The following is a 27,574-nucleotide window of genomic DNA, read 5'->3' as shown; positions in this document are numbered from 1 at the left end:
AGACGTAGGCTAGAATCTGTGATTGCGAAGTACAGTAAATATCCACACCGGTGCAGTGATTGACAGCTACACATTCACCTCAAAACATTAGATTCATCCGCGCTGGAGCCGTGCCAGAGCACAACCCCATGCACGGAAGATAATTCCGCAAGTAACTGCAATTCCAGGTTTTCATACAGAGATGGTGACAAAGAGGAATAACTTGCGGACTGCAGCTTTAATGATGTGTAAAAGCACTGCAACTGATGCGAATAAATAATAGTAAATATTAAATATGTATAATGATACAGCTGACAACATTATCAACAATAAATGTCAAATGGACCTATACGTGGGTGCATATACCTTCTCTCCTCTGAGGCGAGCTTTGATCTGCTGGCGTTCATTAAAGTTCTGTAGTCGGATCTGTCGTAATCTCGCCAAGTACTCCTGAGAAAAACACAGTTCACATATTATCTCTCTTTGTTCTCTTCCTATTGTCTCCTTCCGACAAACATAAGAACAGGAGCAAGACACTTATTGTATATTGAACATGAAATATAATTGGTGAAATACATTGGAAAAGAAAAACAGCATTAAACATTCACACAATATTGTGGGAACAGCAAACTTAAAGTTACAGCAGAATCAAAGCCATTCATTGATGAGGACCATAAAAAGCAGCAGTTAGTCTTCAGCTGGGATCCTGCAGATACACTGAATACTCTTCAAAAACAGAAAAAAACTATGAGGAACCCAAAACAAGGGGTGTTGAAGCAGAATAATATCCACACATACAAAAAAAAGATTAAAAACAGCATTGGGGAATTTTGCCAGAATGTGGTATTGGATGAAATGAAATAATGAACGAGAACATTTTCAGTGTATTTCACACAGCCACATTCAACAAATAAACACTGGACATCAGATGGCGCTGGTGAGCAGATGCAGCAACATCAAGTGGGCATTTACAACTTAAAACAAGGAACCGAGCAATGAAGGGTTTAAGTGACTTGATGGATTGAGGAGTGTTGTTTGGTCCCAGACAGGACCCCTACCTCCTCCTCTTTGTTGACTTGGGGACTCCTGCATCGGGAGGAGTTTGTCCAGCTTGCAAAGATGACGGCCAGGTTTTGGCGGGCCCCCTATTCACCCATTGGTTAATCCGATATTACAAAAGCCACATAATTAAATGTATTATCAATTCCATCACTGACTTCAACACCTTATTTCTATACATCAGTTGTTAACTGAATGAAGACAGATCTGAATGTGAGCTTGTGGTTGATTGTAAGAAAGGGGCAGGGTTTAAGTGGAGTAAATAATTGGAGATGTCCAGCATGTATCACCAGAGAGAAATCTATCATTTGACCAAAAAATCGAGTTATGACATATTAATTAACATTTGCATGGCTTAATAGTTCACAATAAGATCAGTAAGATGAATGTACAAAATAGATTGTGTTTTTTTTCATATCACGTTGACCTTAAAACCTATAGTGAAAATAATTTTCTGTGGAAATTTACTTTATGCCAGAAACATTGTAGATAAAGAGTGTACTGAAACCAGAACATTCATTTAACCAGAAGAGGCCAAGGTAAAAAACTTGTACCAGCTGTCCTTCCGCACGGACTTTATTCAGCATGGCTTCTCTTTTCCGCTGTAGAAACTCTTCCACCTGCTTAGCCCTCTCTGCCACCAGCTGACCTCGAAATCTAGAGACAGAGAGATTAAAGAGGTGATCTTAGCTCTGTTTGACAGACCGGCAGACTGAAGACAGACTGAATATCTGACAAACATTACTGACGAAAACACATTGCCACCTGACCTATTGGCATAGTTGTTCTTTGAAATCTGCTCGTTTTGGAGACTTCCTTTACGTGGTTCTTTCCTGACAACATCCTTAATAGGGATGCAGGCATGACCATTCAGCGACCCTGAGTCTGCAGCAGTTCTTTAATGATAATAACATATGCACATTAAATCAAAAATTATTAAAAAAAAGAATACAAAAACACTTGTGAACTAGTCTTGAATAACAGTTTCTTTCTCATTCATCTCATTCACCTGCCATTGTCTCCTGAAGACATGGCTCCTTCCCCAGCACCATCTTTAGGTGTAGGTTTGGATGGTTTTTCAGCTGCTGTGTGGACATGGTCAAATGGAACTCTGCTTGGAGCTAAAGCAGGAACAGGAGTAGGAGTAGGGGTGGGGCCAGGCACAGGGGATGGGCTTATTCCAGGGGAATGTGGTGCACCAATGCCGCCGCCACCACCACCTCCATAAAACTATGCAAAAATAATGCACTGAATGAGAAACCTTAACAATATTAGCAGCCTTTATTGACTAATCTGCAGCAGACAACGAAGACGATTGTACCTTTCGCTCAGGACTGCTGCCTCCACTGGAACTGAGCACATATCTCCAGCCCTGCTCCCGAGCCCGGTTTATCCGATTCAGCTAAAATAAAAAGGTTCAAGTTAAAGTTTTGGTTGCACTTTATTTTACAGTACGTGTACTTACAGTGCACTTAAAGTGTACATACCTAAGAAAGTACTGGTAATATAAGGTAACTACATGGGGTTGGGTTAGGTTTAGGGGTAGGTTCAGGGTTAGTACCTAGATATTACCCAGTTATTGTAATTACTTCAATAAGTACATAGTATGTACATGGGGACCAGGACTGTAAAATAAAGTGCTACCAAAGCTTTAATATAAACAACTGAAACCAACATCATTTTATTGTAAATAACCATTTGCAGAAGGGCACTGATCAGTTCACCTTTTCCCTCTCAAATCTCTTCATCTGAGCAGCCTTCAGTAACAACATCTACAGAGAGAAACACAATTACTAAGGGGTCACTAACTCAATCAAGAGGCTTTTAAATGTCTTTCTACCCAAGAGACACATTACAAATAGCATCCATCCATCTAATGAAACTAGAACAGCCAACATCTGCTGAACTTGACGTGAACTCATTCAATCACCACACAAAACAAAATAAACTGACATAACTTACAATTTAGTATGCATGCAAGTATATATATTCTAATAGAAGTTTCTTATGCTATTTTAACATGCTGATGTTGCTCAAGAAATATTTCTTACTATTATTAATATTAAAAACAGTTGTGCAGCATTTTCTCAGGATTCTTTAATGAATAGAAAGTACAAAAGAATAAAGATTTGAAATAGTAATCTGTAGTTAAAAAAAACAGAATTTCTTCACCATGTCCTCAATAGCTCACCTGCTCTCTTTGCTTCCTTTCCCTCTCCATCATCTCCATCCGTTTCTTCCTCACTCCTTCCTGAAACAGAACATGGTGCTTTTAGACATGATGCAAACAGTATTTCTCATTACTTGTTTGCAATAGTGATAACACAAAAAAAATTGTTTGTACAATGTGGCAAAGTGAGGCAAGAGCAGTCAAACGTCCATATATAACCTTGAAAGAATAGTTGTTACCAAAATGGATCAGTCATTGAACAATAACAGTTTAGCATCTTGAGGCTCAGTACAGTAGGTCTAGACACATTTATAGAATGAACATTGGACCGGTGAAAGGGTTAATAAAGAAAGGGGTGGAAAAGGAAACAAAAATGTAGATGCCCACCATATGAATGACAGCAGTTGGAGAGAAGCAGAAGGAGACCAACAAAAAAACAAAAAAAGAGGGGAAAGAAAAAAGTTTCACTGAAGAAAATAAAAAGAAAACAGATGTGCGTGTTTAGAATATTACATTGTGATACTACAGGTGATAACTTAACCTAAATCTAATCTTTATCATTTTATTTAAATAATTAGAAACAGTCACTTTGCTTACAATTTTATCCAGGGTAACTATAAGTACAGCTATCACAGTGATAGTGCTGCTGGACCAACCTGTGGATAAGTGTCCTGCTCAAAGGCACAATACAGATAATTGACTTATCATTCTTTGCAAAAAGATTACAATATTTCTGATAGCAGCTCAGATCTTTAACCACTAGAGCAGACCAATAAATGGGACACATTAGTGATATAAACCTACTTTAGGCTTACAGGGCAAAAGATTTTGGTGGAGGACAGACTGTATTTGCACAGGGGTAAGTGGATTAGGAGGATCAGGGTTGGGTGTTAGTAGAAGGGTCTGTAGATAGTGGGCAATCTCTTATGTACCTCATGCTTCCTCCTCTCCTCCTCCACTCGACTCACTCTCCTCCGAGTTGCTGCAGGAGGGGGAGCCTGGACAACACATGACACCGAGAGGCGAGGATCAGAGGTCTCTCGCTCTCATTTACAGCACACAGCGGGACAACATCAACAAATGTCTGAATGTTACACAAGTGCCCCTCCTAACATACTGAGTGATAATGTATGGGCAAAACTTAGGAGTGGATTAGCCAATGACATACATGGGGTCTTTATTTCCCATGGTTCTCACCTGCTTGAGTTTGAATGGTTTCTTTGCTGCATCCGGGACCTTTCTGATGGCGTCAGATGGTCTTCGGACTGTTAAAGGCACTCCATATTTGGCTGCTGGCTTTGTGATTTTCTGAGCTGGGGAGATGGGGATGGGACCTGGGGCAGGGCGTTTGGCTGGGGAGTGAAGAGGAACAGAACAACTGGATTTCTGGTATGTGGAGATCAAGAGAATAATTTAACAATATACTCCAGGCACATCTCAATAAGTGACTACTGCTCATCTGTCAGTGGATACCATGATTCGTAAGTCATTTTTCCCCCATAAATTTCGGATAATAGAATAATCCAGATATACAACAACATCAACAGAGGGTAGCAAATGTATTAGTTATTAATGAATGTGTTTACCTGGTGCTCCCTGGGCCACACTCATTTTAGACTGATTAAGGTGAAGTGAGTGGCTGAATTCCTGAGCAATAATCTGCAACATACAAGTAAGCATACTAAACAAAAAAAATTCTCTAACACATGCGGGATTGGGTCTGGAATTAGACCTGAGCATTATATAACATCGGAGTTATATCTGAGTCACAACGCAGACTGATTCATTATCAAACTGCCATAAATGTCTGTTTGCATGTGTCACCTGAGGGCTGAGAAACTTGTGAATCCTGCGAGTAAGAAATGGTTTGTCCAAAATGGCTGAGACGGAGGGTCTCTCCCGTGGGTTGCGCTTGAACAGCTGGGCCAGGAGAGAGCGCAAGTCTTGGGAGTAATGCACGGAAACAGGCGGGTATGAACCACGGATGATTTTTAACACCAGGTTCTTCATGTTTCCGGCCTCAAACTGAGAGAAAGACATCATATATTTGGTTCTACTTGAAACTAAAATTATAATACCACCTTCACTCAAGTCATAAATCACGTAAACCTGCAATAATAAAGAATACAGAAAAAAAGACTATTATATAAAAGAATCAACAGTGAATTTTCTCTTCAGCAGGAAAGCGTCTCTCCACACAGCTAATCATCTCAATTTTTAAAGCTGCTGCAGTTTCACTTGCCTCTCCACTATAAAATATTAGTCTCCTCAGAACATTCATGGTGTAAATAATGAAAGAAGGGAAGTGAGAGAGGAAGAGGGAGAGAAAATGAGACCTACATACAGAGACAGATTAAAAAGATATGAAAGATAGTTCTGTTTTATCGTTCACATCAGAAGGTAAGCACAAAAATTCTGTTGCACGCAAAAGCTACTATTGAGAACATGAGGTACTTACTGCATGCTTAAGCGTGCACATTTCATACAGGACACATCCCAGGGCCCAGATATCACTAGTGTCAGACCCGACAGAACAACGCAGAAAGAAAGAGAGAAGACAAAAAACAAAGCAGACAGACAAGGAGAAAGTGGGACAAATGGGTAAATTTTGGGGTGGCACATGTGGATTACTCACACATGTGCACATGCAAACATATACACGCAAACAAACAGCATATAAAATCTAAAGTCATTTGAATATCAAACAACATGGCTTTGCACAATATCTGAATTTTCTTTTTTCTTTTGCAAAAGGACTACACGAAATCTAATGTTTACAATCCAAACCAATGCACATCGATATGTGGCTTAAAATCCAATTAATGCATCACTGTCTGAATGATCATATTATATTTCATCATTCAGGATGTGATGGAATTGAAAAGATCAGGATTGAAAACCAAATAAGATTTATGTACAGTGCATGGTGAACAAAGCCATGGTGAACAAAACGCACTCTGATACTAAGAAATTTTAAAATTCATACTCTACCAACAATCAAACATTTGGATCAGTAAGATTTTATTTTTTCAAGAAATTAATACTTATATTCAGTAAGGACGCATGAAATTGATCAAAACTTACAATAAATACATGTATAATATTACAAAGAAAGTTCCATTATTCATTATTTTTTAACTTTATATTTGTCGAAAGATTTCTGGGAACAAAAATAAACATGGTTTTTACAAAAAATATTAAGCAGCATAACTGTTTTCAATGCTGATGTTTCTTAAGCACAAAATCAGAATGATTTCTTGAGGATCATGGGACACTGAAGACTGGAGTAATGGCGTATAAAAATGTAGCTTTGCCAACACAGGAATAAATTACATTTTAAAATATGTACAAATAGAAAGCGGTTTTTAACTTGTAATAAATATTTCACAATATTTTCATTTTTACTATATTTTTGATCAGATAAATGCAGATTTGGTGATCTTAAAGGAATTATAAATATATAAATATAAATATAAATATATATATATATATATATATATATATATATATATATATATATATATATATATATATACACACATACAAAAATTAAAAAAAAAATCTTACAGGCCCTAACCCTTTAAACAGTAATGTAATACAGCTGGTGTTCATCAATAATGGCTAAAAATATTCAGACTGATGAAGTTACAAACCGTCCAGGAACAAATGACTTGGAATCAATATGTAGCTGCTGGGATCAGATAAACTCATATAAACTTACATCACCACTAATGATTGAGCAAACTGTACCAGAGTCACTGAGTGCTCTGTAGCTAGTGTACTGCTCTTATCTGCCCCTCTGGCTCAGAAAAGGAAGTACTTTACCTCTTGTTGTTGTATGGTTTATTTTCACATATCTCTGGTGACAGGTAGTAAGGTGTGCCAATACATGTCCTCGCCAACTCCACGGTGCTGCACACACAACCACATTACCTATGAAGGTCATTCTCACCACATTCCTCATGCTGTTTTGAAATCAAATTGAAATTACTTGCCTGTTCAAAACTCTAGCGATTCCAAAGTCACCCAGCTGAATGGTACCATCTTTGGTCAGAAAAATATTCTTGATAACAAAAAACAAAAACAAACAAAAGCAGAAATCATAAGACATATGTAAACCAAATCGTAGTATATTGTACATTATGCTGTAGTGTGAAAGAGAGACAGGCGTACCTGTGATTTGATGTCCCTGTGTAGGATTTTGCGGTCATGTACGTGTTTCAGAGCCAGGCAGATCTGCACAAACCAGTCAAGAATCTTCCAGAAAACAACAGACAGTGTTCAGTATTTAAGACAATAACATTGCAAGACTATTTTTGCAAAAAAAATTGGTATTTTGCTAACATTCAACAACTACGAATATTTTATTTTGTTATGATAAAAGAAATTCAAAGTTAACCATTTTTTTTTTATTTAATGGTATATCTAAGTAACATTTGACTGGTCCAACAATGCCACCCCTGTGGGGCGACCCCCTCTATATACAGTAGAATAAAATACTATTAGCAGCTGATGTGACTGTTCTTCATTCCATATGAGTGCATATGACTTTAAATACATACTATTTACTTTTGTAGGAATGAGAAAAAAAAACTTTAAAGCTTTGATAATTTGCAGCCTGTTGTTAGGTGCAGAGCTTAACTGACTTTGTATTGTTCCTCTAACCTGTTCCTCAGGGAATACAGTCCCTCTCTGATTATTGATCTTCTTAAACAGGTCTCCTCCCTCACAGTAGTCCATTACTATGTACAAACAACCACTCTCTGAAGAAAAAGAGAGAACAATTATTGTACTTCAATCACAAAGTAACAGCAATTTTTCAGATCACAGCCTGGGTGGCTTCTTGAGATTTATTTTAAATCATAAAAAATAACATTTAATTGATCAAAAGTGACATCAAACACATTTATAATGTTAGAGGAGATATAGGAGACTTTTGACAATTCTTTTTTTTTTTTACAATAAATGATCATATTAGAATGATTTCATAAACTGGAGTAATGACTTTTAAAATATATTAAAATTAATTTAAAAATGTACGATATATTAAAACAAAAATCATTTATTTATACTTATAATAGTATTTTACAATATTACTGTTTTTACAATGCTTTGATGAAATAAATGTAGAGCATAAGAGATTTCTTTCAAACACATTAAAGTTACAAACTATTGGATATTTGTGTATCTGATACATGTGATATAATCAGATTTAAACTCTTAGGTTTCACTGTATATTTAAAATGTAATTAAGCCGACATAATCCCCTCCATTGCTAATATCATTAACATTCATATACCACCCCAGTTTCATGTCATTAATTAGCCTGCCATCCGGATGTCAGAGACACTGTTCCTGCATGACTTCATGTAGAGAAACTATCATTAGCTCAACGACATCCTCTCTATAATTTAATTCAAGAGCTTGGAGCTCCTCCAGATCATGCAGACTGCCCGATCTATCAACCAGACACAAGCCTTTAGAATAGAAATGCAGTGGGTCTGGTCTGTGCCGGAACTAATGTTCTCAGATTAATCAAGATCGGTTAACTAAAGACCAAAGACCTCGTAGACACTTGTTTGTCATGCCTGTCGACATAATGGCAGAGCTGGGCAATGAGTCATCATATTCCAATATCACTTAATACACATTTCAGAATATGGATGTCTTAACGTATGAGTGGGCTTTACCTTCAAAGGATTCCTTGTACTGGACGATGTTTGGATGGCTCATGTTAGCCAGAACTGCCACCTCTTTACGCGATTCTTGCCTTTCTTTGTTCGACATCTGATGAGATAAAGAATACTGCATGTGTATATGAAGGCAGATACAGATCATCTTATTAAAATAATTAGGTTTTTAATAACTGAAATACTTATTAAATTCATCAAAAAATGTCTAACAAAAAGAAATGAACTCACCCTGGAGATGCCAATCTCCTTGATAACATATTGTCGGCCGTCTGTCCTTGACTTGACCAGGATGGCTTTCCCAAAGGATCCCTCCCCAATTTTCTTCAATCTCTCATATTTATCCATGTCTGTGCAAATGACTTCTCATGCTGAGGCAAAGGGAACAAAATACATAAAATTAGAATCACCAGTAAAACAATACTAGGATTTTTGTAAAGTTATAGCATAAAATAATATTCTCTCTCTCTCTTTCTAGATATGTAGCCTAGATATAGGTACATAGATACTAAAATAGACATACATTTTTTTAAGTCAACCAAATATATTGTCTGATGGCACTGGAGCAACCAGATGGCATACTCCTTTATAGGTGTGGCATTTTAAAAACCACATTCAGCTGTGATCTATTCACAATGCCAGATGTATTTTTTTAGACAAACTAGTAGGACACTAAAATAAAAACAAATAAAGCCTAAAAGCAACTGAGCCTTCGACGAATGCAAAAACTGAGCCAAACTAAAAGCAAAAGCCAGACAGTGTACAAGAGTTTATGAATTAAATATGACATGCCAGGAGGAATTACCCACCACTCTTTAAAAGAGGTAAGAGGGGTACAAAAGGAGAGAGGTTAAAAAAGAATCAGAGATGGAGAGAGGGACCTTAAAACAGCAATAAATCAGACCAGACAAACAATCTACTGAAAGCTCTGTTGTCCAACAATATTGAATCACAAAGCTGACAATAACGTTACATAGAAACTTACAAGATCTACATTTTAATAACAGACCATGGATTGACTTACATAGGTCTAATATCTACAACGTTAGTTCTTTACAAACAAGATTTGTTATGCTGCTTTATGTTATACGGATAAAAGCATCATCACATGAACATTGCGTTGCAAAGTTTGAAAAGCATCAGCTGATGTCTAATTTAGAGGGGCCTTGAACGCGGGTCTGCCCAAACTAATGATAATACGCTACTAAATGAAAACCGCGAAAAAAAATGACCAGTCTTATTGGCATCCCGCGAAATGACACTGACATGCTCTCTAAAGCAGAGTTCTGCGACATATTGCATCATTTTGCAAATAAAATCAGTTCCTACCTTCTATATTCAGAATAATCAGCTCACGTTGGCAGCATCAGGCAAGCTCACATGAAGATTTTCTGATGTGGGCGGTCTCATGTGGGAAGACTACACACGCTGACTGAGAGGAGCGATTTGATTGGTCCGCGGTCATGTCGAGTCTTAGGTGATAGGGTGAAAATCATGTCAGTCAAAACCCATAGCCGTTAGGTTTGTCTGTCAATGTTTGGTGCAAAATTCCCCCCTAGCAACCGTCACCGGTTGGTACACGGTCATGGAGCCACTACAGAGGGTCTTTGGCCAGTATCCGCTTTTATGGCCTTAAACTGAAGAGAAAAGGCCATAAAACGTTTGAAAATGAAAAGACGAAAAGATTAACGGATTCTGGCACTGCATTTGTGAAGTACAAAGCATGTTGTATTTTTTTTTTTTATTACTGATATATAGTTTTTAATGTTTATATATATATATATATATATATATATTATTTACATTATTTTATATTATAGATACTTATTCCATATATTTTCTAATGATTTTTTAAAATTATTTTAATATTTTACTAATTTGTCTTATTTGTCAATGTTTTGAGATTCTGTAAACTTACTATTTTATCATTGCAGCTGTTAGCTGTTAGAGTCGGGCTAATAAATACATTAAAATGCGTTAGTTCTCTCTTTGAGTTCATATTAATTTACCGACGCGTTTGGCTCCACCTATCGGGCACCACGCGCAGTTCACTCAACATGGCGGCACCCGTTCCATCTAAACCACAAGTTCACATTTAGCGACAACAACGAACGGTAGATGATATTTCCGATATTTACCGTGAGTTCGATATCTTGTCGTCTAAAAACCTAGATCCGGTGCTGTTAGACCAACTAAAGGGATCTCTAAAGGGATGTTGCTAATTGTCAGTGGCAATTGTAACTTTTGAGTGAACATTAAATAATTTCTGCTCTACAGTTTGCTGTATTAATAACTTTAATGACAGATATTACCAACAGTAATGTGGCACATCTAAGAATGACCTTTCAGAGTACCTCGGTAGTTACAGACTACATGTGCAAAATACTATTACATTATGACCTTTTATAAGTGATTTTGATAGTTCTAGATAATAATGATAGTGCACAATGGTTTTCGTATTAATATACATATTTGCATGGCACTACAAGGTACTATACATTATAACATTTCTTGGCACAGCAATAATCAAATTTATGCAAATAAAAAATGCTTAGTTTCTTTATAAGCACTACTATTTTCAGTTGTACTTTCACCTTTAGTCATTCAATATCTGATTGCTGGCCAGCAGTGCTCATTCTGTGCTGTTTTTTCTCTTTTAGGGTCGTGATGTCCAGGCTGGCTGTAGTGTTCGGGGGTTCGCGTGGCATTGGGCGAGCAGTTTCTCAGCTGTTAGCACAAAGGGGTCATAGGATTGTGGTGTTGTCTAGGAATAAGGAGGCTGCACAGGTTACAGCTGAATCTCTCCCTGGAGGTGAATCTGTGAATCACCATGAATCATGAAATTACTTTGCATTGGTTTGCTGATGAAAAGTCTAACACTTTGATTTGACAAGGAAGACATCATACACTTCAGGCCTTTATTTTTTACCTAAATTGGAGTTTTGTATATATTGTATAGATATACATATAGATAAATAGATATATTGTACAGATATAGATTTATTGTAGTATTTATTTATCGAACAGCACAAAGAAAAGCATTTGGTCACCAGGTTGGGTAATGAATGCAATTAAAAATTCATAATCTTAAATCATGTTAAAATAGATGTTATAATTCTGGAGTATACATTTCATTTCAGAAAAACATTTGGGTCTAAGCTGTGATGTCTCTAAAGAAGAAGATGTTCAGAAAGCATTTGAGACCATCAGTAAGACCTGTGGCACTGTGGGATACCTGGTCAACGCAGCTGGCATCAACAGGTCAGGCAGCGATGCAGAAAATGAATGAATATATCAGACAGATGATATGGCCAAAAAATTATTATAATAAAAACAGCAGATTTTGATATTATGAAAAGAAAAAGAAAACCTACTGCATTCTAATATATATTGAATGTGTGTTTATCTTAAAGAGATGCATTGTTATTGAGGAGTAAATCTGAAGACATGCTGTCTGTTCTTCACACCAACCTGTTGGGCTCAATGTTGACCTGCAGAGGCGCCCTACGGAGCATGCTCAGTCACGGAGGAGCTATTGTCAACATAGGTGAGTCTTATTTCTGTATGTCCCACAACCTTATGATCTTCTTGTATATTATTTCAATTCAGTGTCACTAAGTTCAAGCTGGAGAAAAGTCTCCTTGCATCAGTGGCTGGGCAGTTTGGGTTCATTTAATCACCACTAGATGGCGCAGAAGCTTTAGATTTTAAATCGTTTCAATGTCTTTGTTTCATTATGTACTTCTTACACTTGTAAAATTAAAAAGGTTTGCATGCGTGTTGTTGAGTTTGACAAATTTGATATGTCAGGCTTATTGATTATATTATGATATGTATATAATACTGGATGTGCTTGAGGAGGGAAAACACACTAGACTGAGCAAAATGCCATTTGGAGCACTTGCTGGCAATTACTGTATATGGCAAAAATAAGATATAATTCTGATAGCTTAGAATGTAAATATACAACATATAATGTTAAAACATATAATGTAATACAGTTGATGACTGAGAGATGGACAAATAAACATTCCTCAAAAGCCTGATGTACTGTATGTATATTTGATACATTTTAACATGAATTACATTTTTTATTTTTTTTAATAAAGTATGGATAATCTAAATTTCTTCAGTCTAATATGTGTTTATTTTGAAATATTTCTAACAATATAGTATAACAATAAAACTATTTATTCTTACGGTTACTTCATAAAAATCATTTAAGATTTCAATGAGATGCTGAAGAGAGACATTTTTAGAATTACAATAAAAGGGATTTTATTTTCTAAAAAAGTATCACCTATCAATCAGACGGCAGATGGATTGAAGTAGATTGTGTACAACAGGTTTTCCATCAAAGTTTTGATGTTTTAATTTAGAGGCCTTATAAATTTGCGGATCAAATATGATACAGTAGGACTTATACTGTAGGTTTAATCACGTGTTTCCTCAGGCTCTGTGGTGGGTGTGAAGGGTAACTCTGGTCAGTGTGTGTACAGTGCCAGTAAAGCCGGACTGGAAGGTTTCACACGCTCACTGGCAAAGGAAGTTGCTACCCGGAATGTACGAGTGAACTTGGTGGCTCCAGGTTTTGTCCTCTCTTTTTCTTCTATTACTACTTTGCCTACTAATCTGCATATTAGTAGTCATCGGAGTAACACTGAAAATTCCTTTCACTCTCCCCTCTTAGGATTCATTCAGACGGACATGACGGCAGGGCTGGAGAAGGAAGATGTGGTGAGAAGAATTCCACTGGGCCGTTTTGGGGAACCCGCAGAGGTGGCCCACGCTGTCCTTTTCTTCCTGGAGTCTCCTTATATCACAGGACAGCTTCTGCTCGTGGATGGAGGACTACAGCTGGCATTGTGATGATTTCTGCCAGCAAAGCATACGAGCCAATTGCATATTTTTGTTGTGCTGATAATGTACAATAACAGTTTACAGACTGCGTCAAATCTTGATATTAATACCCCCTCATCACTCGGTGTCATCGGAGCCACACATATTATTGTGTAAGAGCTGGATTGGATTAAGGTTATTTTTAGTTCACTGGAGTTTTTGGGTTATTGCTCATGTTCCATACTTGGGATGACAGAGGTCACAGGTCAACATCTGGAGGATATGACTCGCTTTGTGATGTCATTTCAACATTTAAATAGGCTGTGCAACATTACACTTACAGAACCCCTAACTCATATAAAATAAGTCTCAAGTCGTTGGGGTATATTTGTAGCAATAGCCCAAAATACATTGTATGGGCCAAAATTATAGATTTTTCTTTTAAGCCAAAAATCATTAGGACATTAATAAAGATCATGTCCCATGAAGATATTTTGTAAGTTTCCTACTGTAAATATATAAAAACTTAATTTTTGATTAGTAATATGCATTGCTAAAAACTTCATTTGGACAACTTTAAAGGCGATTTTCTCAGTATTTAGATTTTTTTTGCACCCTCAGATTCCAGATTTTCAAATAGTTGTATCTTGGCCAAGATACAACTATTTGAATTTATTTGAACTTATTTATTCAGCTTTGAGATGATGGATAAATCTCAATTTTGAAAAATTGACACTTAAGATTGGTTTTGTGGTCCAGAGTCACATTTATTAAAATTAAAATGTATTAAATCCTGGCCTTTTCACCATCATAAAAATACAGATTACTAAAGAAAACCAAGGCATGTTTTTGCCAAGAGCAACTGGACTCAACCCAGACTCAATTTCAGAGACGTTTATTTATTGTACTATTCATAAACCAAAAGAGAATAAGGAGAACAGTCCGTATACAGGCACAGGTTGGCTTGGAAAACAGAAAATATTGCAAAGAACCTCCTAAAATCAGTCTATTTGTAGGATAAACAGCTGTGCAAGACAAAAAAAAAAAAAACATATGCAGATCACAGGCTTATAGGTGTATATTATGCTATATTGTTTTGTATATACGTTGCAAATGTGTGCAAGATGATGGCTAAACTATTTGAACTGAGTATTTGATACTCGACTGATCGAAGCTAATATCATTACGAATGCGTTACGAAGGAATATATTTGAGTTGCTGAAAAAGCCAATGAAATAGAATTTATAAAAACAGTATTACATTTTTGCATGTTTCTGTAATTCCAAACCTGAAAACTGAAGCCTACCTGTCAAAGCATTGCCATCTCGTCATTTCATGCACCATCATCATTCAAATTAATAATACTCGTATAAACATTGCCTTCTTCCACAATCAGCCCATCCTCCACAAACATGCATCAATTCTGTTTCCTGTACTTCCATCATAGGCATTCCTCATTACTCTCACTTCCATGGAAACACAACAAACTGTCCAAACCTGTCAGTCAGCCAAAACTTACAAAAATCTCATCACTCATGTTAATGACATCAGTCTCTGCTTTTAATCTCTCCTAAAAAAAAAAGACAGGGTGGGAAAAGATCATTAAGGCCCGGCCTTGTGCGACATTTCTGGACTGGAGCCGAGATCCAGACGCGGCGTCTATCTACGGCAGTGTGCGTCTGATCAATATGCTGGATCTCAAGGACCCTGAAGCTCCAGGGACAATAAGGTCCATGAAGTTTTAGGGGTGTCCATCTTTCCACAGCCCTGTTCCCTACATCCAGAGAACCAGCCCCCCAAACCACCCAAAAAAGTCCTATTTCCTGTGCTGGAGAGGAAGACTATCCTCCAGCGTTTCATAAATATATCTAATCTAAGGCATTATAACTAAATACATAAAAAGTGTTACATGTTGGCACCGTAGTAACATGCGCAGCTAGATGCTAGTTATCTGAATAGATTTTTTTATTATTTGTATTTTAAAATTAAATATTTCTTAGGCACTTGTGAAATCTAGAGATGAAAAACAAGGTGATCATCGGTATACTACCTCCTTCCTCAAAGCATGTGCTGGTGTGTGTGTGTGTGTGTGTGTGTGTGTGTGTATGTTAAGTGTGCCAGCGAACCATCAAGTCTGTTTACAAGCAGGATATGACCTCACTTAAGCACCCACATCACTTCCCCTCAGAAAACAACTGAAATAAAAGTAAAGGAAATGGTCCTCCTCAGGTGGAGAAGAAGTGATAATACCAAGAATCAAAATCTCTGAGGAAATGCTTAGCAGCTTCCTCCATCGCTATTCAAAGTCAATCGATCACTTTTTCATCCGACCCCAGCAAGAGGGTTTTGTTGGGAAATGGGTGGGGATTATGGAGTATGCTGGATCAAGGGATTGGCGTTCGAAGGTCAGATCCTCCATGCTAGTCTCTACAGGTCGTCACTCTCCACTAGGGTGCCGGGAGGAAGAGGATTGGAGTCTGGGAAGAAGGCTGCCTTCACGTCCAGACCCCGTTCTGTCAGAGCGGCGTAACGGCTCGCTGATGGACGCACCTTCTTGGGCTTTGGGGTGTGAGTCTGCTGCCACTGGGCTGAAGGAAGGAAAGGGCGAGGATGAACACAGTTTCTCACTTTGAAGAATTCACAGGATGTAATATTGAGGTCTAGATAATGACTGTAGTTCCTCAATTATGAAAACAAAAAGACTTTCCTGTATAGCTTGGAATGTTTCATTTAGGTTTACACAATACCAGAAAAAGTCAAATAAATAAATATATTATAATAATATATTATTAATATTAAAATAAATATAAAAGGGTGGGTAGACAAAAAAGGTGAGTTCAGATAATTCCAATATAATAAATTATGCCTAATTACATGCAAGTACTATACCTAAGCCAAACCCTACTCCTAAACATAGTAAGTACATGTAGTTAATTAATACTCAGTATTTAAATGTATAATTAAATTACATTGCAACAAGGACACCTTAAAATAAAGTGTAACCTTATATTTGTATTTTTACATTTAGCTTACCTTTGGGGTCTTTATTAGCCATCAGCTCATTTACATTTAAAATACTATTCATTTAATAACTCTGTTACATGTAATCTTTAACAAATTTCTAAATGAATATGAATTTTTCATACTAAACATCATAATACTATGATGCCTAAATTTAAACAAAATTACAAAATTTATTTCAGGTTTTAGTGCTTTATTTTTAATATAATTTAAGACAACAGTATGGATCTTTTAAAAATATATAGCTTTTCTTAATTAATCATTGACTTATTGGTATCAGCTAGAGTTTTAATATTGGTAAATCAATTTAATATCAATATTGGGGTTTCAAAGCTGATATTGTACCAAACCAAAAATGTTAGCGTTGAGCAAACTGCTTCATTCCAGACTGTATGTGTTGAGTTAATCATTTTATGACAGATTAAAACTACTTTCATAAGACTCCAGTACACAGGCTGCCAGTCCATTGTTGGTTTAACCTTAGGTAATGCATCCGTATTGTTAACCCTGTTGTTGATGGCGCAAACACAGCACTGGCTGATGGGATTGCTATGGGAACGACATTGGGCGGAGGAAGGGAGTTTGCTTTTATTGGACAGATTAAGTATGGTTTTGTTCTTAGCCTGAAGCAATTTATGAAAGCACATTGATCAGATAAACCACTTAAACTGCTTAGTCTGTATTTAGTGTACTTTGGTCTTTAACCAATCATAACTCAGCATTGTTACATGCATTCTTAAGATCCGTTTCCGCTGTGTGTTTGACTAACCGTGTACGTCGAGACGTGCCGTACTGGAGATGATGCCAGCTTCGTTCTTAGCTGAAACCGTGTACCAGCCTGCGTCTTCCTTCAGAGCCGGCTGGATGATCATACAGAGGTAACCAAAGTTGTCCTGGTGCATGCTGGGAAATAGAATTGAACATCAGACTAAGTAGCAACATTGTTTGCCTTGAAACAAAGGATTTTAAAGAGATGCCAGGATTGTTTATTTAGGCTGCACAGCCATATTACTTTAATTTGAATCCTTATGAGCAAACCATGTCCACAAACAATGACTGGAGACTTTACAGCTTGTGACTAACTGCTCTCGTCTCTCTGAGGTGGCGTAGACTGTAGCGCCTGTGGTGAGGTTACCAGTGTGTGTATATATGTTTCTTTTACAAGGGTCTTTTCATCAGTATACACACACACACACACACACACACACACGTAGGCACTATAAATACCAGCCTTCCAACAGCTGTGCACAGTGAGTTTTTAAATGTATCTATGGGGTAAATAGTATTTAACATTATAAAATATAATATACCATAACATAATAGTATTCATTTAGCTAAACTGTAGTTTGGAAAGGCTGTAGGAGGGCGTTGATTTGCCCAAGGTCTACTACCTTATCCTGTCGGTGTTATGAGTGAAGGACTCGTTCTCTTTCTTCCAGAAGATCTGTGGGAACGGGACTCCAGACACACGGCACTCTAGACGCACTGGGTGACCCTCAGCGACACTTGTGTTCTGGAGTTTCTCAGTGAAACATGGTGCTTTGTGCATATCTTTGGCTAAAGAAAAAGAAAGAAAATTAACAAGATGAATACATAAACAAAAAAAAATCTAAACTACTACGTGTTGATGCTGACAAATATATCTAAAATTTAACTTGTGAAAAAAAATATTAGTTTGAAAATATTTCCTATACAAATATATTTATATATATTAAAAGTATACAAATTATATATTTTTATCTGCATTTTATATAGATATTTTATAGTTTTGTTTTGTTTTTTGAAAGAAATAAATACTTGTATTCAATAAGGACATTTTTTAAATAGATTTATTTTTCAAATAAATGCTTTTTTTGCTAAATAAATAAATACAAAGCAGCAAAACTTTTTCAACATTGATGATTAAAGAAGTGTTTTTTGAGCAGCAAATCAGAGTGATTTCTGAAGCATCGTGTGACACTGAAGACTGGAGAAATGGCTGCTGAAAAAATCTGCTTAGCCATCACAGGAATAAATTACATTAAAAAAACTAAATAGAAAAGTTATTTTAAATTGTGATCAAATAAATGCAGCCTGGGTAAACTAAAGACTTATATATATAAAAAAAAAAAAAAAGCTTACCAACCATTTAAAATGGGCATTTGTTCCCTAATGCCCATTTATATTTTTCTTCAGAATGACATGCATCTTATTCATTCTCTCTCATTATTTTAATTTACATTTTATTATTTACACTACATCTTAGTACAGTGTCTTTTATTACAAGCTGAACTCTATGGTTGTACAGATGATAATGATTGTGTACCTGCAACAATGAGCTCTAGGTTGAATGAGTTCTGTCCAGCTCTGTTGCTGGCGATGCACGTGTAAACTCCTGCATCTCTGCTAGTGACAGGCTCGATGACCAATGAGTGAACACCGTTCTCCCTCACCAGCATCTTGTGGGAGGAGTCTGGACGGATGGTCTGGCCATTCAGCTGCCAGATGAGGTCAGGAGTTGGCAGGCCACTTACCTATGTTTGAAAGACAAGTCAATCAATTGCTTTCAGCATAATTTATTCTTTCCCACTGTTCTATAAAATGTAAATTATGGTGCAATTGCCTCTTTTAAAGTATTTTCAACCCTAATATTAGTGTTTATGTCTGGTGTGAGGTATCTGGTGGCTGTATGCGTGCGGTTCTCATGGGAAATCAGTCTGTGCACTATGCCTGGGCTCTATTTACAACAACTCTCACATTCCTGAGAAACACAACACCTGCTCCACCCCAAGGTGTGTCAGCAACAGACCACCAGTCAATGTGTCTGTGTGTTTATGAATGTGTGCATGTGTTTGTGTGTTTATGCGGGTTTATGAATGTGTGCATGTGTTTGTGTGTTTATGCATTGCGCAGAGAGGGACTGAGATGCTCGTTTATCCATCTGCATTTGTTGTGATGTTCCTGAGAACATTCATGACGTTTGTGAACACACTGCTCAAGTGCCATTCCCCTTGGTGTGCATATTCCCAGCACACAGTAAATTTCCTGGTGTTAAATCAACACTGCTTTTCACTGGTTCCCATATGTACACCGAGCAGTGTTGATTTAACACTGGGAAATTTACTGTGCATGATGCTTACAACATCCATAACACATCTCGATACAGCCAACTTGAGTGCATTCATGACTCGAATTGAAAGAACAGGCTGTTTAAGTGAAAAAGCAGAGAACTCAAACTGAAAAAAGGCACTTTGATTTTAGACCTCCTGAACTGCATCTAGGGACATTTGTGGCCTGGAAAGTTTGGAAAGCCTCAAAGCCAGAGGAAATAAATCGGTTCTATAAATACCATTGACATTAAGGGCGCTGTGCATGAGTGCATTACTAATCAGGGTCTTTTTAGAGCGTGTGAATCCCTCTGGCACAGCAAGCCTTTATTCTGACATGCACAGATCACAGCCAGACATGGGCAGCGGGACAGAGCCAGAATGTAAAACTATAGTTAGACAACAACCTGAGAGCGAAAGAAAGAAAAAGGACAGATAAAAAGGGAACAGGTAGAATACATTTTAACTGAGGTAAAAAAAATTAATAATAATAATTTTAAAGTAACAGGAAAAGTGAGAAACCAAAAGGCATTTTCCACAAACAAGGCCTGAAATGATTTAAAATGGAAGTTTGTTTACCTTTAACAAATGATCACTGAAAAAGCCTTAAGAAAAAGCTGACTGCCAAACTGAGTTGCTAAATATTATATGTATAGTTAATTCTATAGACAGACCGATGACAAATTTAAGCAAAGTTCTAAAACAAAAATATGAAAAGGTGGTGTGGGTGTCATGAGAAACGCGGCAAATGAAGGGAAACAAAGAAATATGGGACAGACAAAACAGCAGCAGAGACAGAGGGAGGAACAGAGGATAGAGATGACAGTCTTCAGAGACAGTGGTAAGCCAATGGAAACACATCTGACAGAAAGAAGAGAACTCAATAATATGAGAAAGAGAGAAAACGGAGGATAATTCCAGCTTTTCACTCAAGTCCATTCATCATTTTAGAAGTGATGAAAAACTTTAAGATTTGTTTTTCCCTTTTCTTCACAAAGCACAGGGAGAAAACTTTCCCCATATATCACACAAAGGATGTTTCCTCTAGCCTCTGAAAATCCTATTTATGGTGTTAAAGTAAGTAAGGCAGTGCTTGTACGGTCACCTTGCAGTCCATGCGGCAGAGTTTACCCTCCTGGACAATAAGGTCACCGGGGGCCTGCAGAAAATGAGGGCGGAAGTGACGTTCCTGAATATTCTCATTCTCATCACCGCTGTCTCTGGACCTTGAGCGTGGTCTGGAAAAAACAACAAAAAAAAGTAAGTTCTGTTCACGGTTTCATTGTGAATAATCAAACGTAAATTGGCACACAGCTTTGCCTTCAGAGACTATTGACACTGTCAATCAAACATATAAAAACCTCAAAAGACCTGAATGGCAAGAGATATATATATATAAAATACAGAGGAAGCCCCACCCATTCAAAAAGATTCACATATTCTATTCTGCACAAAAGACATCTTAACATGGTCCTTGCATTATTGTCCAAAATATACAGGTGTTCTTTTCAAGGAACACACCCTCTATTAGTGCTAGTCCCACAGAGCAAACCTGATCCTGGACCTACTGTTTAGAAACCGCAGTGCTGCTTATATACCTGCGGATGTGTCCAGGTGTGGAGCGCTGACTTCTCCCCCTTTGGTTCACAGCCTGGACCATCATCCTTCCAGTGCAGCTCACTCTCCCCTAAGACAGAAGACAGAGAAAAACATTTGAGTAAAGAAACTGACAGTATATGCTTTTCTTAGGGATAATAAGATGAAAGAAAAGTGACATGCATGACACATAACTAAGTATACAGTTGTCTGGGCTGGATTTTGGTCAATTTAAGCTGGAATGTGTATGAACTTCTGACCCTTCCAAAGGCTGTACATTTTTTTTCTTGCTTCTGTTCAGTCACTTCCCCCTGACTACCAATGTTTCCACCAAAACACTGGACATGCTGACAAGCCACTTAAGAAAGTGTGTGTATGTGTACGTGAATGTGGGGGGGGGGGGGGGGGGGGGGCAATCAAATGAGATCAAACTCCGATAAAAGGTATTGTATATTTTCCGTAACTAACATGTTAACACAAAATAACTATTGCAAAATTATTGCCTTCTGCAATTTGGGTGTATGGCCTGTCTCCAATTTTTTGAGACAAGCATGTTCTACAAGGGAATTTTGTGTTGCATGTGTAAAAATACAGAGAATTGAATCAGTTTGAATCCATTGTTACCATCTGTAATAAAACTATATAGTAAAATAAAAAAATAAAATAAAATGCAAAAATCTCATCTCACCGCTGGGTTGCCTGCCATAATGGTGTAGTTCCCATCATCATCTAGCGAGGCAGCCGCTGTGTGCAGGGAACATGTGCCGTCTGGATCACGACTGATACGGTAGTGTTCACTACGCTTTGAGATCTGCTTTCCGTCCTTAAACCAGTACACCTTCAAACACACACAGATATATACATGGTTATGCAACACTCCAAAGCTTGCACCGTTGTTTCTTTTTTTTCCTCTTCTTCATCACTTCTGTTATTAAGTCTGCTGTCATCACACATTCATTACTGTGGTCTCATGGTAGTCAGAGAGAGACACAATGAAAGCGAGACAGCCATATATGGCTGGAATTTTAGAAGGGAAGCAGAACAGAGCTACTGATGAAACCAGCCTGGTCACAGATGATAAACCACCAATCCCATCATTCCAGTCACCTCTCTAACAATCCCTTAGAACAACAAAATAACCTCCATGCTGTGAACCACTAATTTATCTCAGAACAATATGCAATATAAAACTACAGACTGTAATAAAAATGATATATTATAAAAAATAAGTAACTGGTGTTCAACAGCTGATAAAAGCATCACAAGTAAAACACGTTAAGTCAAAAGTAAAAGCTCATCCCCTGTTGCCCTCTCACATCCAGATCCACCAACATTCTTAATTAGAACCATTTTGGATTTGGTTTTCACTTGTAAATGGTGTGTGATCTGTGCATATTTCTCTCCTGATTCAGGAAAGACAACTTTTACATTGGAGAAAGCAATATTATAGATAGAAGACTTGGGTTTAAGCTGGATTCAATGGTTTACACTTAAAAAAAAACTTGAATTTATTACAAACACGCAGCTTTTGGCTTCATGAGACGTCAATTGATTGATTAGAGTTGTGTGGATAACTTGGAGTATTGTGATGTTTTTATCAGCTGTTTGGACTCTAATTCTGACGGCACCCATTCACTTCAGAGGATACATTAGTGACCAAGTAATATAAATGTAAATTTCTCCATATCTGCTCTAATGAAGAAACAAATGGATCTACATCTTGGATAGCCTGAGGGTAACTAGATTTTCATTTCTGGGCATTTCTAAACTATTGTTTTAATAATTAACCACCTGCTAAGATTACAGTCATAAACACAAAATTTGCCCTTTCGTGGAAGTCACTGACAAGTATCTGATTACAAGCAACATGAACGTAAATATGCCATAAGAGCTAAATTGCATGGGTGATGACCTCTCACCTTTGGCTTTGAGTCTCCGATGACCTTGCAGCTGAAGGTCACAGGCATTCCCTCGAAGACCTTGTAATGCTTGAGCTTCTGATCGAAGAACGGTGCGACTTCTCCGGGAGCGTCTTCATCATGCTGAACATCATCGTCAGATTCCTCCACAGGTGAGCGCTCCAGACGGAACTCGATCTCGCTGATCAACCGCTGCTCAAAACTGGACACTTTATACTCCTGTCACACAAACAAACAAAGACTTTAACTTATGACCTTCTCCTCAACTTACTAACTCATTCAATCACTCATTTTATTCATTCAAGCACACATCTTCTCATCACTGTGTCCTATAATCTATTCAGTCCTGTATCCAACTCTTATTGCTCTTTCATCTGGTATGTTTCTAGTCTTCTGTTTCTTTTTATTTCACTCTGCAGGCAGAAGGAACATCTGGAGAAAAGTGTGTGCTGATGACACATCACAACAGTAATTGCAGGTTTAAGACACAGCTGCAGCAAGAAAAACACACACACACACACACACACACACACCATCATAACTACATATGTAGACAACGAACGCAACCTCTCCATCTTGTTCTCTTGCACGTCCAGCCACATCCTCCCAAAAACACACACACACACGTACATTTCCTATGCAAACACACAGACCAAGGATGTGTATGGAGCGCTAAGCACATTTTAAATTTACGGCACAACATTAACAGCATATCCACTTCCCACAGTTCAGAAGAAGAGAAGCATGTGCATTTTAGGGTCTCCACTCGAGGGCAGGAAATGTGTGAAGCAGACTCATGCGGTCTCGGATCAGTTAGCAATAACAAGACACATGATGTTAGGCACCCAGCACAGTTTATTATTTTCATATGATGTTGTTTGGCCATTTTGGTGGCTAAATGTTTTTGTATAACGATTGTTAAACTGCATAATCGACTGCTGTCCAAGGGAATTTACTGGATTATTTATGAAATGTAGAAATAGTTTTATTTTGTTTCTTCTTACATAAAATAATTTCAACTCACATTCTACATACATTTTTTAAAGGTTCTTTGATGAATCGAAAATTCAAAAGAACAGCATTTATCTTTTATATCAATGTAAAAGTCAGTACTGTCACTTATTTAATGTTCACCCAAAATTAAAGCATTTCTTTTTCAAAAAAAGAAAATCTTACTGAGCCCAAACTTTTAAGCAGTACCGTAATTTCCTCCAAATATTGGACCCACCAGGAGTTTTCGTTCAATACAAACACTGAACACACTGCTTATTTGATCAGTAAGATTGCAGTGTAAATCTCTGTATTTGATGATTTTCCCAGAGAGTACAATAGTAAATCACTGTCATATCGCCGTCAAGGACTTAATCAAAACGCAAATATTCCATAAACAGAGACACAGAAGAAAACACAGTGGATAGAGTAAACACACAATCACATACAGTAGTGACTGGCCAAAACATGAGGGTGACCACACACAGAGGGGGTGAGAGAATTAAACAACTGGGGGTGGTCTCATGAGGTGAAGCAAAGGGAAATACAGCAGTGAGGCAGACTGAGAGGAGAGCGAAATATAAGGAGGACAGACAGGCCGCTGCTTGACGTTTGTAATAGACGGGAAGAGTATGAATAACCTTTTGAGGGACAGACTCTGAGTCAGCTGAGCTGCCTTCCTGTAGAGAAATCAGAAAACAGGCAGGGGGGTTGAGGATGATGTCACATCCTGCGTAGATTACACACCTATTGCACAAAAGTGCACAATCACACACATTACTGTCAATGTGTGTTTGTGTTGGGCTGCTAATCCTGCTTTTATGAACTTACCTGATCACACACCTCCAAAACGCCTCGCTGACATGCTCTCCTTGCCAAAATGACGTCACTTTACAATGTACCCAATGCATATGTGCACGCACATGCGGGAGCTCGCTACTATTAGCCGAATTAAGATGCATTTACAGGCTCGCAGGCAAACCACAAACTACATCCAACAGCCTTGCCGTACACTGGTAGTCATTGGAAAAAGTGTGTGGACCGATTTGTAATGGATGCATTTAGTCTATTACCCATGTTTAAAAAAAAACAGCCAATTACATACAACTGCTTTGTTTACTGTGACACAATGGGGACGTTGTGTAGGTGGGTTTGTGTGTTGTGTTTATACCTGTGTGACTGGCTCCTCCTCCACCTGCTGTGTGTTAAACACTGTGGCAGCATTGTCAGCACCCAGCAGTCTGCGAGCCATCTTCTCCTCATAGGTTAACCTCTGAAAGCAAGCAGGATTAATCTGTCAGAGCCTGGGTTAGTGTGTGAGAACACACACACACACACACACACGCGCGCACGCACACGAAAGCATTGCGATTATTTGGTGGCCTGTACTAGTGAATTCAAAGCTATTATTCATGCTAAACATGTGGTGGGTTTTGCTATGCATTGTGGGTTGATTTTAGGGTTCCTATAGTGATTGACCATTTCAGTTGGAGGAGCTGGTGGAAGGTAATTTTCTCCATTTATTAGCTGTATTTTGTAAGAATGAAAAGTCACGGTGAATACTGAAAATAAATAAAAATTCAATTATACTCAGCTGAACATTCCACCCAATTTACACTTGCACATATTTGAACTTGGCATGATATTTAACATCAAGTGTCACTGGTTCTTGTGAGTCTATTCCCTCATCTTATGACTTGAATGGGATGGACTAATTTTATGTTTATTTAAAGTACTGTCAAAAAGATTAATTGCATCCAAAATAAAAGTTTGTGTTTACAAAATATGTGCATGTACTGTGTATATGTATATGTACCTACATTTCACTGCTGGTTATACTCTGTATAATAATAATAATGTGTGTGAGAAAAAAAAAAAAAAAAATCTTGAGTATCTACACGCATACGTGTATATATTTAAGAAACACAAATATATGTTATGTAAACAAACTTATTTTGGATGCGATTAAATATTATAAATAATCAAAAATAAAAATATTAAGTTCTAAAATTACATTGGCTCCCATTTACTTCCATTGTATGATACAGAACGGTTTTCTTTTTCTTTTGTTTTTACTCCACAGAAATCAGTCATGTGCATTTTAGAACAACATGAGGGTGAGTTATGACTTTTCTTTGGGGGGGGGGGGGGGGGGGGGGTGAACTATGCCTTTAAAAGAAAATGAATGACCAAATATACTCAAATGACTGCATGTTATTGGATAGACTACATTATATTCAAGATGGTAACGCTATAAGGCTAGTATGGTAGTACTATTAATGATGTCCTGTAATTCTTTAGTAATGCAAACATAAGACCTCTCACACACATACCTGCTGTCCATTGCTGAGTCTCTCCTCTTTGAAGCGTAGTTTTCTCTCCAGGTCTTGTATGACGGCATTTTTGGAGCCCTGGATGTCTGAATCAGAGATGATGCGTGGTGTGCGGGGTGTAGTCTTACGTGGCAAAGCCCTGTTAAAACACGATCAGAAAATGGAAAAAAAAAAAAAAAAAAAAAAAAAAAAAACTTAAGCAACTGAGAGTAGACTAAGCATTTTACTAAGTACATAATATGTAGCTGTTGACTTCCTTAACACAGAAAATGAGTGGTAAACTGTTGCTACAGAGTTATATTTCCCGGTCCATAAAACCCTTCCAGATGGCTATATTAACACACATACAGGTGCATCTCAATAAATTAGAATGTCGTGGAAAAGTTCATTTATTTCAGTAATTCAACTCAAATTGTGAAACTCGTGTATTAAATAAATTCAATGCACACAGACTGAAGTAGTTTTAAGTCTTCGGTTCTTTTAATTGTGATGATTTAGGCTCACAATTAACAAAAACCCACCAATTCACTATCTCAACAAATTAGAATACTTCATAAGACCAATAAAAAAAAAAAAAAACAACATTTTTAGTGAATTGTTGGCCTTCTGGAAAGTATGTTCATTTACTGTACATGTACTCAATACTTGGTAGGGTATTTTGCTTTAATTACTGCCTCAATGCGGCGTGGCATGGAGGCAATCAGCCTGTGGCACTGCTCAGGTGTAATGGAAGCCCAGGTTGCTTTGATAGCGGCCTTCAGGTCATCTGCATTGTTGGGTCTGGTGTCTCTCATCTTCCTCTTGACAATACCCCATAGATTCTCTATGGGGTTCAGGTCAGGTGAGTTTGCTGGCCAATCAAGCACAGTAACACCATGGTCATTGAACCAGC

At 37.5% G+C, this 27,574-nt stretch overlaps 2 protein-coding genes and 1 pseudogene across 5 annotated transcripts in view; 1 reads left to right on the top strand and 2 right to left on the bottom strand.

The window, feature by feature from the left end:
- Nucleotides 1-10,297, bottom strand: part of LOC306880131 (serine/threonine-protein kinase Nek1-like) — a 28,844-nt gene extending 18,547 nt beyond the window's left edge. For both annotated transcript variants that reach the window (XM_079433453.1, XM_079433454.1), the window contains exons 1-19: nucleotides 10,228-10,297; nucleotides 9,130-9,269; nucleotides 8,899-8,995; nucleotides 7,874-7,971; nucleotides 7,382-7,465; nucleotides 7,204-7,271; nucleotides 7,034-7,120; nucleotides 5,667-5,721; nucleotides 5,033-5,233; nucleotides 4,795-4,867; nucleotides 4,406-4,560; nucleotides 4,141-4,206; nucleotides 3,230-3,289; nucleotides 2,763-2,810; nucleotides 2,360-2,440; nucleotides 2,048-2,268; nucleotides 1,809-1,934; nucleotides 1,593-1,695; nucleotides 346-429 (exon numbers count right to left, since the gene is read on the bottom strand). In XM_079433453.1, the coding sequence (XP_079289579.1) occupies nucleotides 346-429; nucleotides 1,593-1,695; nucleotides 1,809-1,934; nucleotides 2,048-2,268; nucleotides 2,360-2,440; nucleotides 2,763-2,810; nucleotides 3,230-3,289; nucleotides 4,141-4,206; nucleotides 4,406-4,560; nucleotides 4,795-4,867; nucleotides 5,033-5,233; nucleotides 5,667-5,721; nucleotides 7,034-7,120; nucleotides 7,204-7,271; nucleotides 7,382-7,465; nucleotides 7,874-7,971; nucleotides 8,899-8,995; nucleotides 9,130-9,246 (1,824 nt within the window). In that variant the 5' untranslated portion in view covers nucleotides 9,247-9,269; nucleotides 10,228-10,297. The remainder of the gene's footprint in view (nucleotides 1-345; nucleotides 430-1,592; nucleotides 1,696-1,808; nucleotides 1,935-2,047; nucleotides 2,269-2,359; nucleotides 2,441-2,762; nucleotides 2,811-3,229; nucleotides 3,290-4,140; nucleotides 4,207-4,405; nucleotides 4,561-4,794; nucleotides 4,868-5,032; nucleotides 5,234-5,666; nucleotides 5,722-7,033; nucleotides 7,121-7,203; nucleotides 7,272-7,381; nucleotides 7,466-7,873; nucleotides 7,972-8,898; nucleotides 8,996-9,129; nucleotides 9,270-10,227) is intronic.
- A 633-nt stretch (nucleotides 10,298-10,930) lies between these two features.
- LOC306879773 (carbonyl reductase family member 4) lies at nucleotides 10,931-14,584 on the top strand. 2 transcript variants are annotated; one of them, XM_079432957.1, is made up of 6 exons: nucleotides 10,931-11,037; nucleotides 11,559-11,710; nucleotides 12,039-12,159; nucleotides 12,312-12,445; nucleotides 13,352-13,486; nucleotides 13,589-14,584. In XM_079432957.1, exons 2-6 carry the CDS (start codon nucleotides 11,566-11,568, stop codon nucleotides 13,765-13,767), a joined length of 714 nt encoding a protein of 237 aa, XP_079289083.1. In that variant the 5' UTR covers nucleotides 10,931-11,037; nucleotides 11,559-11,565; the 3' UTR covers nucleotides 13,768-14,584. The 2 variants fall into 2 exon arrangements, with proteins under 2 accessions (XP_079289083.1, XP_079289084.1); XM_079432958.1 differs by having other exon boundaries at nucleotides 10,944-11,012.
- LOC306879772 (palladin-like) overlaps nucleotides 14,488-27,574 on the bottom strand; it is an 84,740-nt pseudogene continuing 71,653 nt past the window's right edge. The window contains exons 12-22 of the transcript XR_013785881.1: nucleotides 26,683-26,821; nucleotides 25,521-25,622; nucleotides 24,991-25,029; nucleotides 23,360-23,578; nucleotides 22,129-22,278; nucleotides 21,443-21,531; nucleotides 20,950-21,082; nucleotides 19,064-19,271; nucleotides 18,150-18,315; nucleotides 17,528-17,661; nucleotides 14,488-16,325 (exon numbers count right to left, since the gene is read on the bottom strand). The product of XR_013785881.1 is annotated as a palladin-like (transcript). The remainder of the gene's footprint in view (nucleotides 16,326-17,527; nucleotides 17,662-18,149; nucleotides 18,316-19,063; nucleotides 19,272-20,949; nucleotides 21,083-21,442; nucleotides 21,532-22,128; nucleotides 22,279-23,359; nucleotides 23,579-24,990; nucleotides 25,030-25,520; nucleotides 25,623-26,682; nucleotides 26,822-27,574) is intronic.

Source organism: Barbus barbus (genome assembly GCF_936440315.1).
Source record: "Barbus barbus genome assembly, chromosome: 14".
Classification (NCBI taxonomy): domain Eukaryota; kingdom Metazoa; phylum Chordata; class Actinopteri; order Cypriniformes; family Cyprinidae; genus Barbus; species Barbus barbus.
This window is presented reverse-complemented; position numbering and strand designations above follow the sequence as displayed.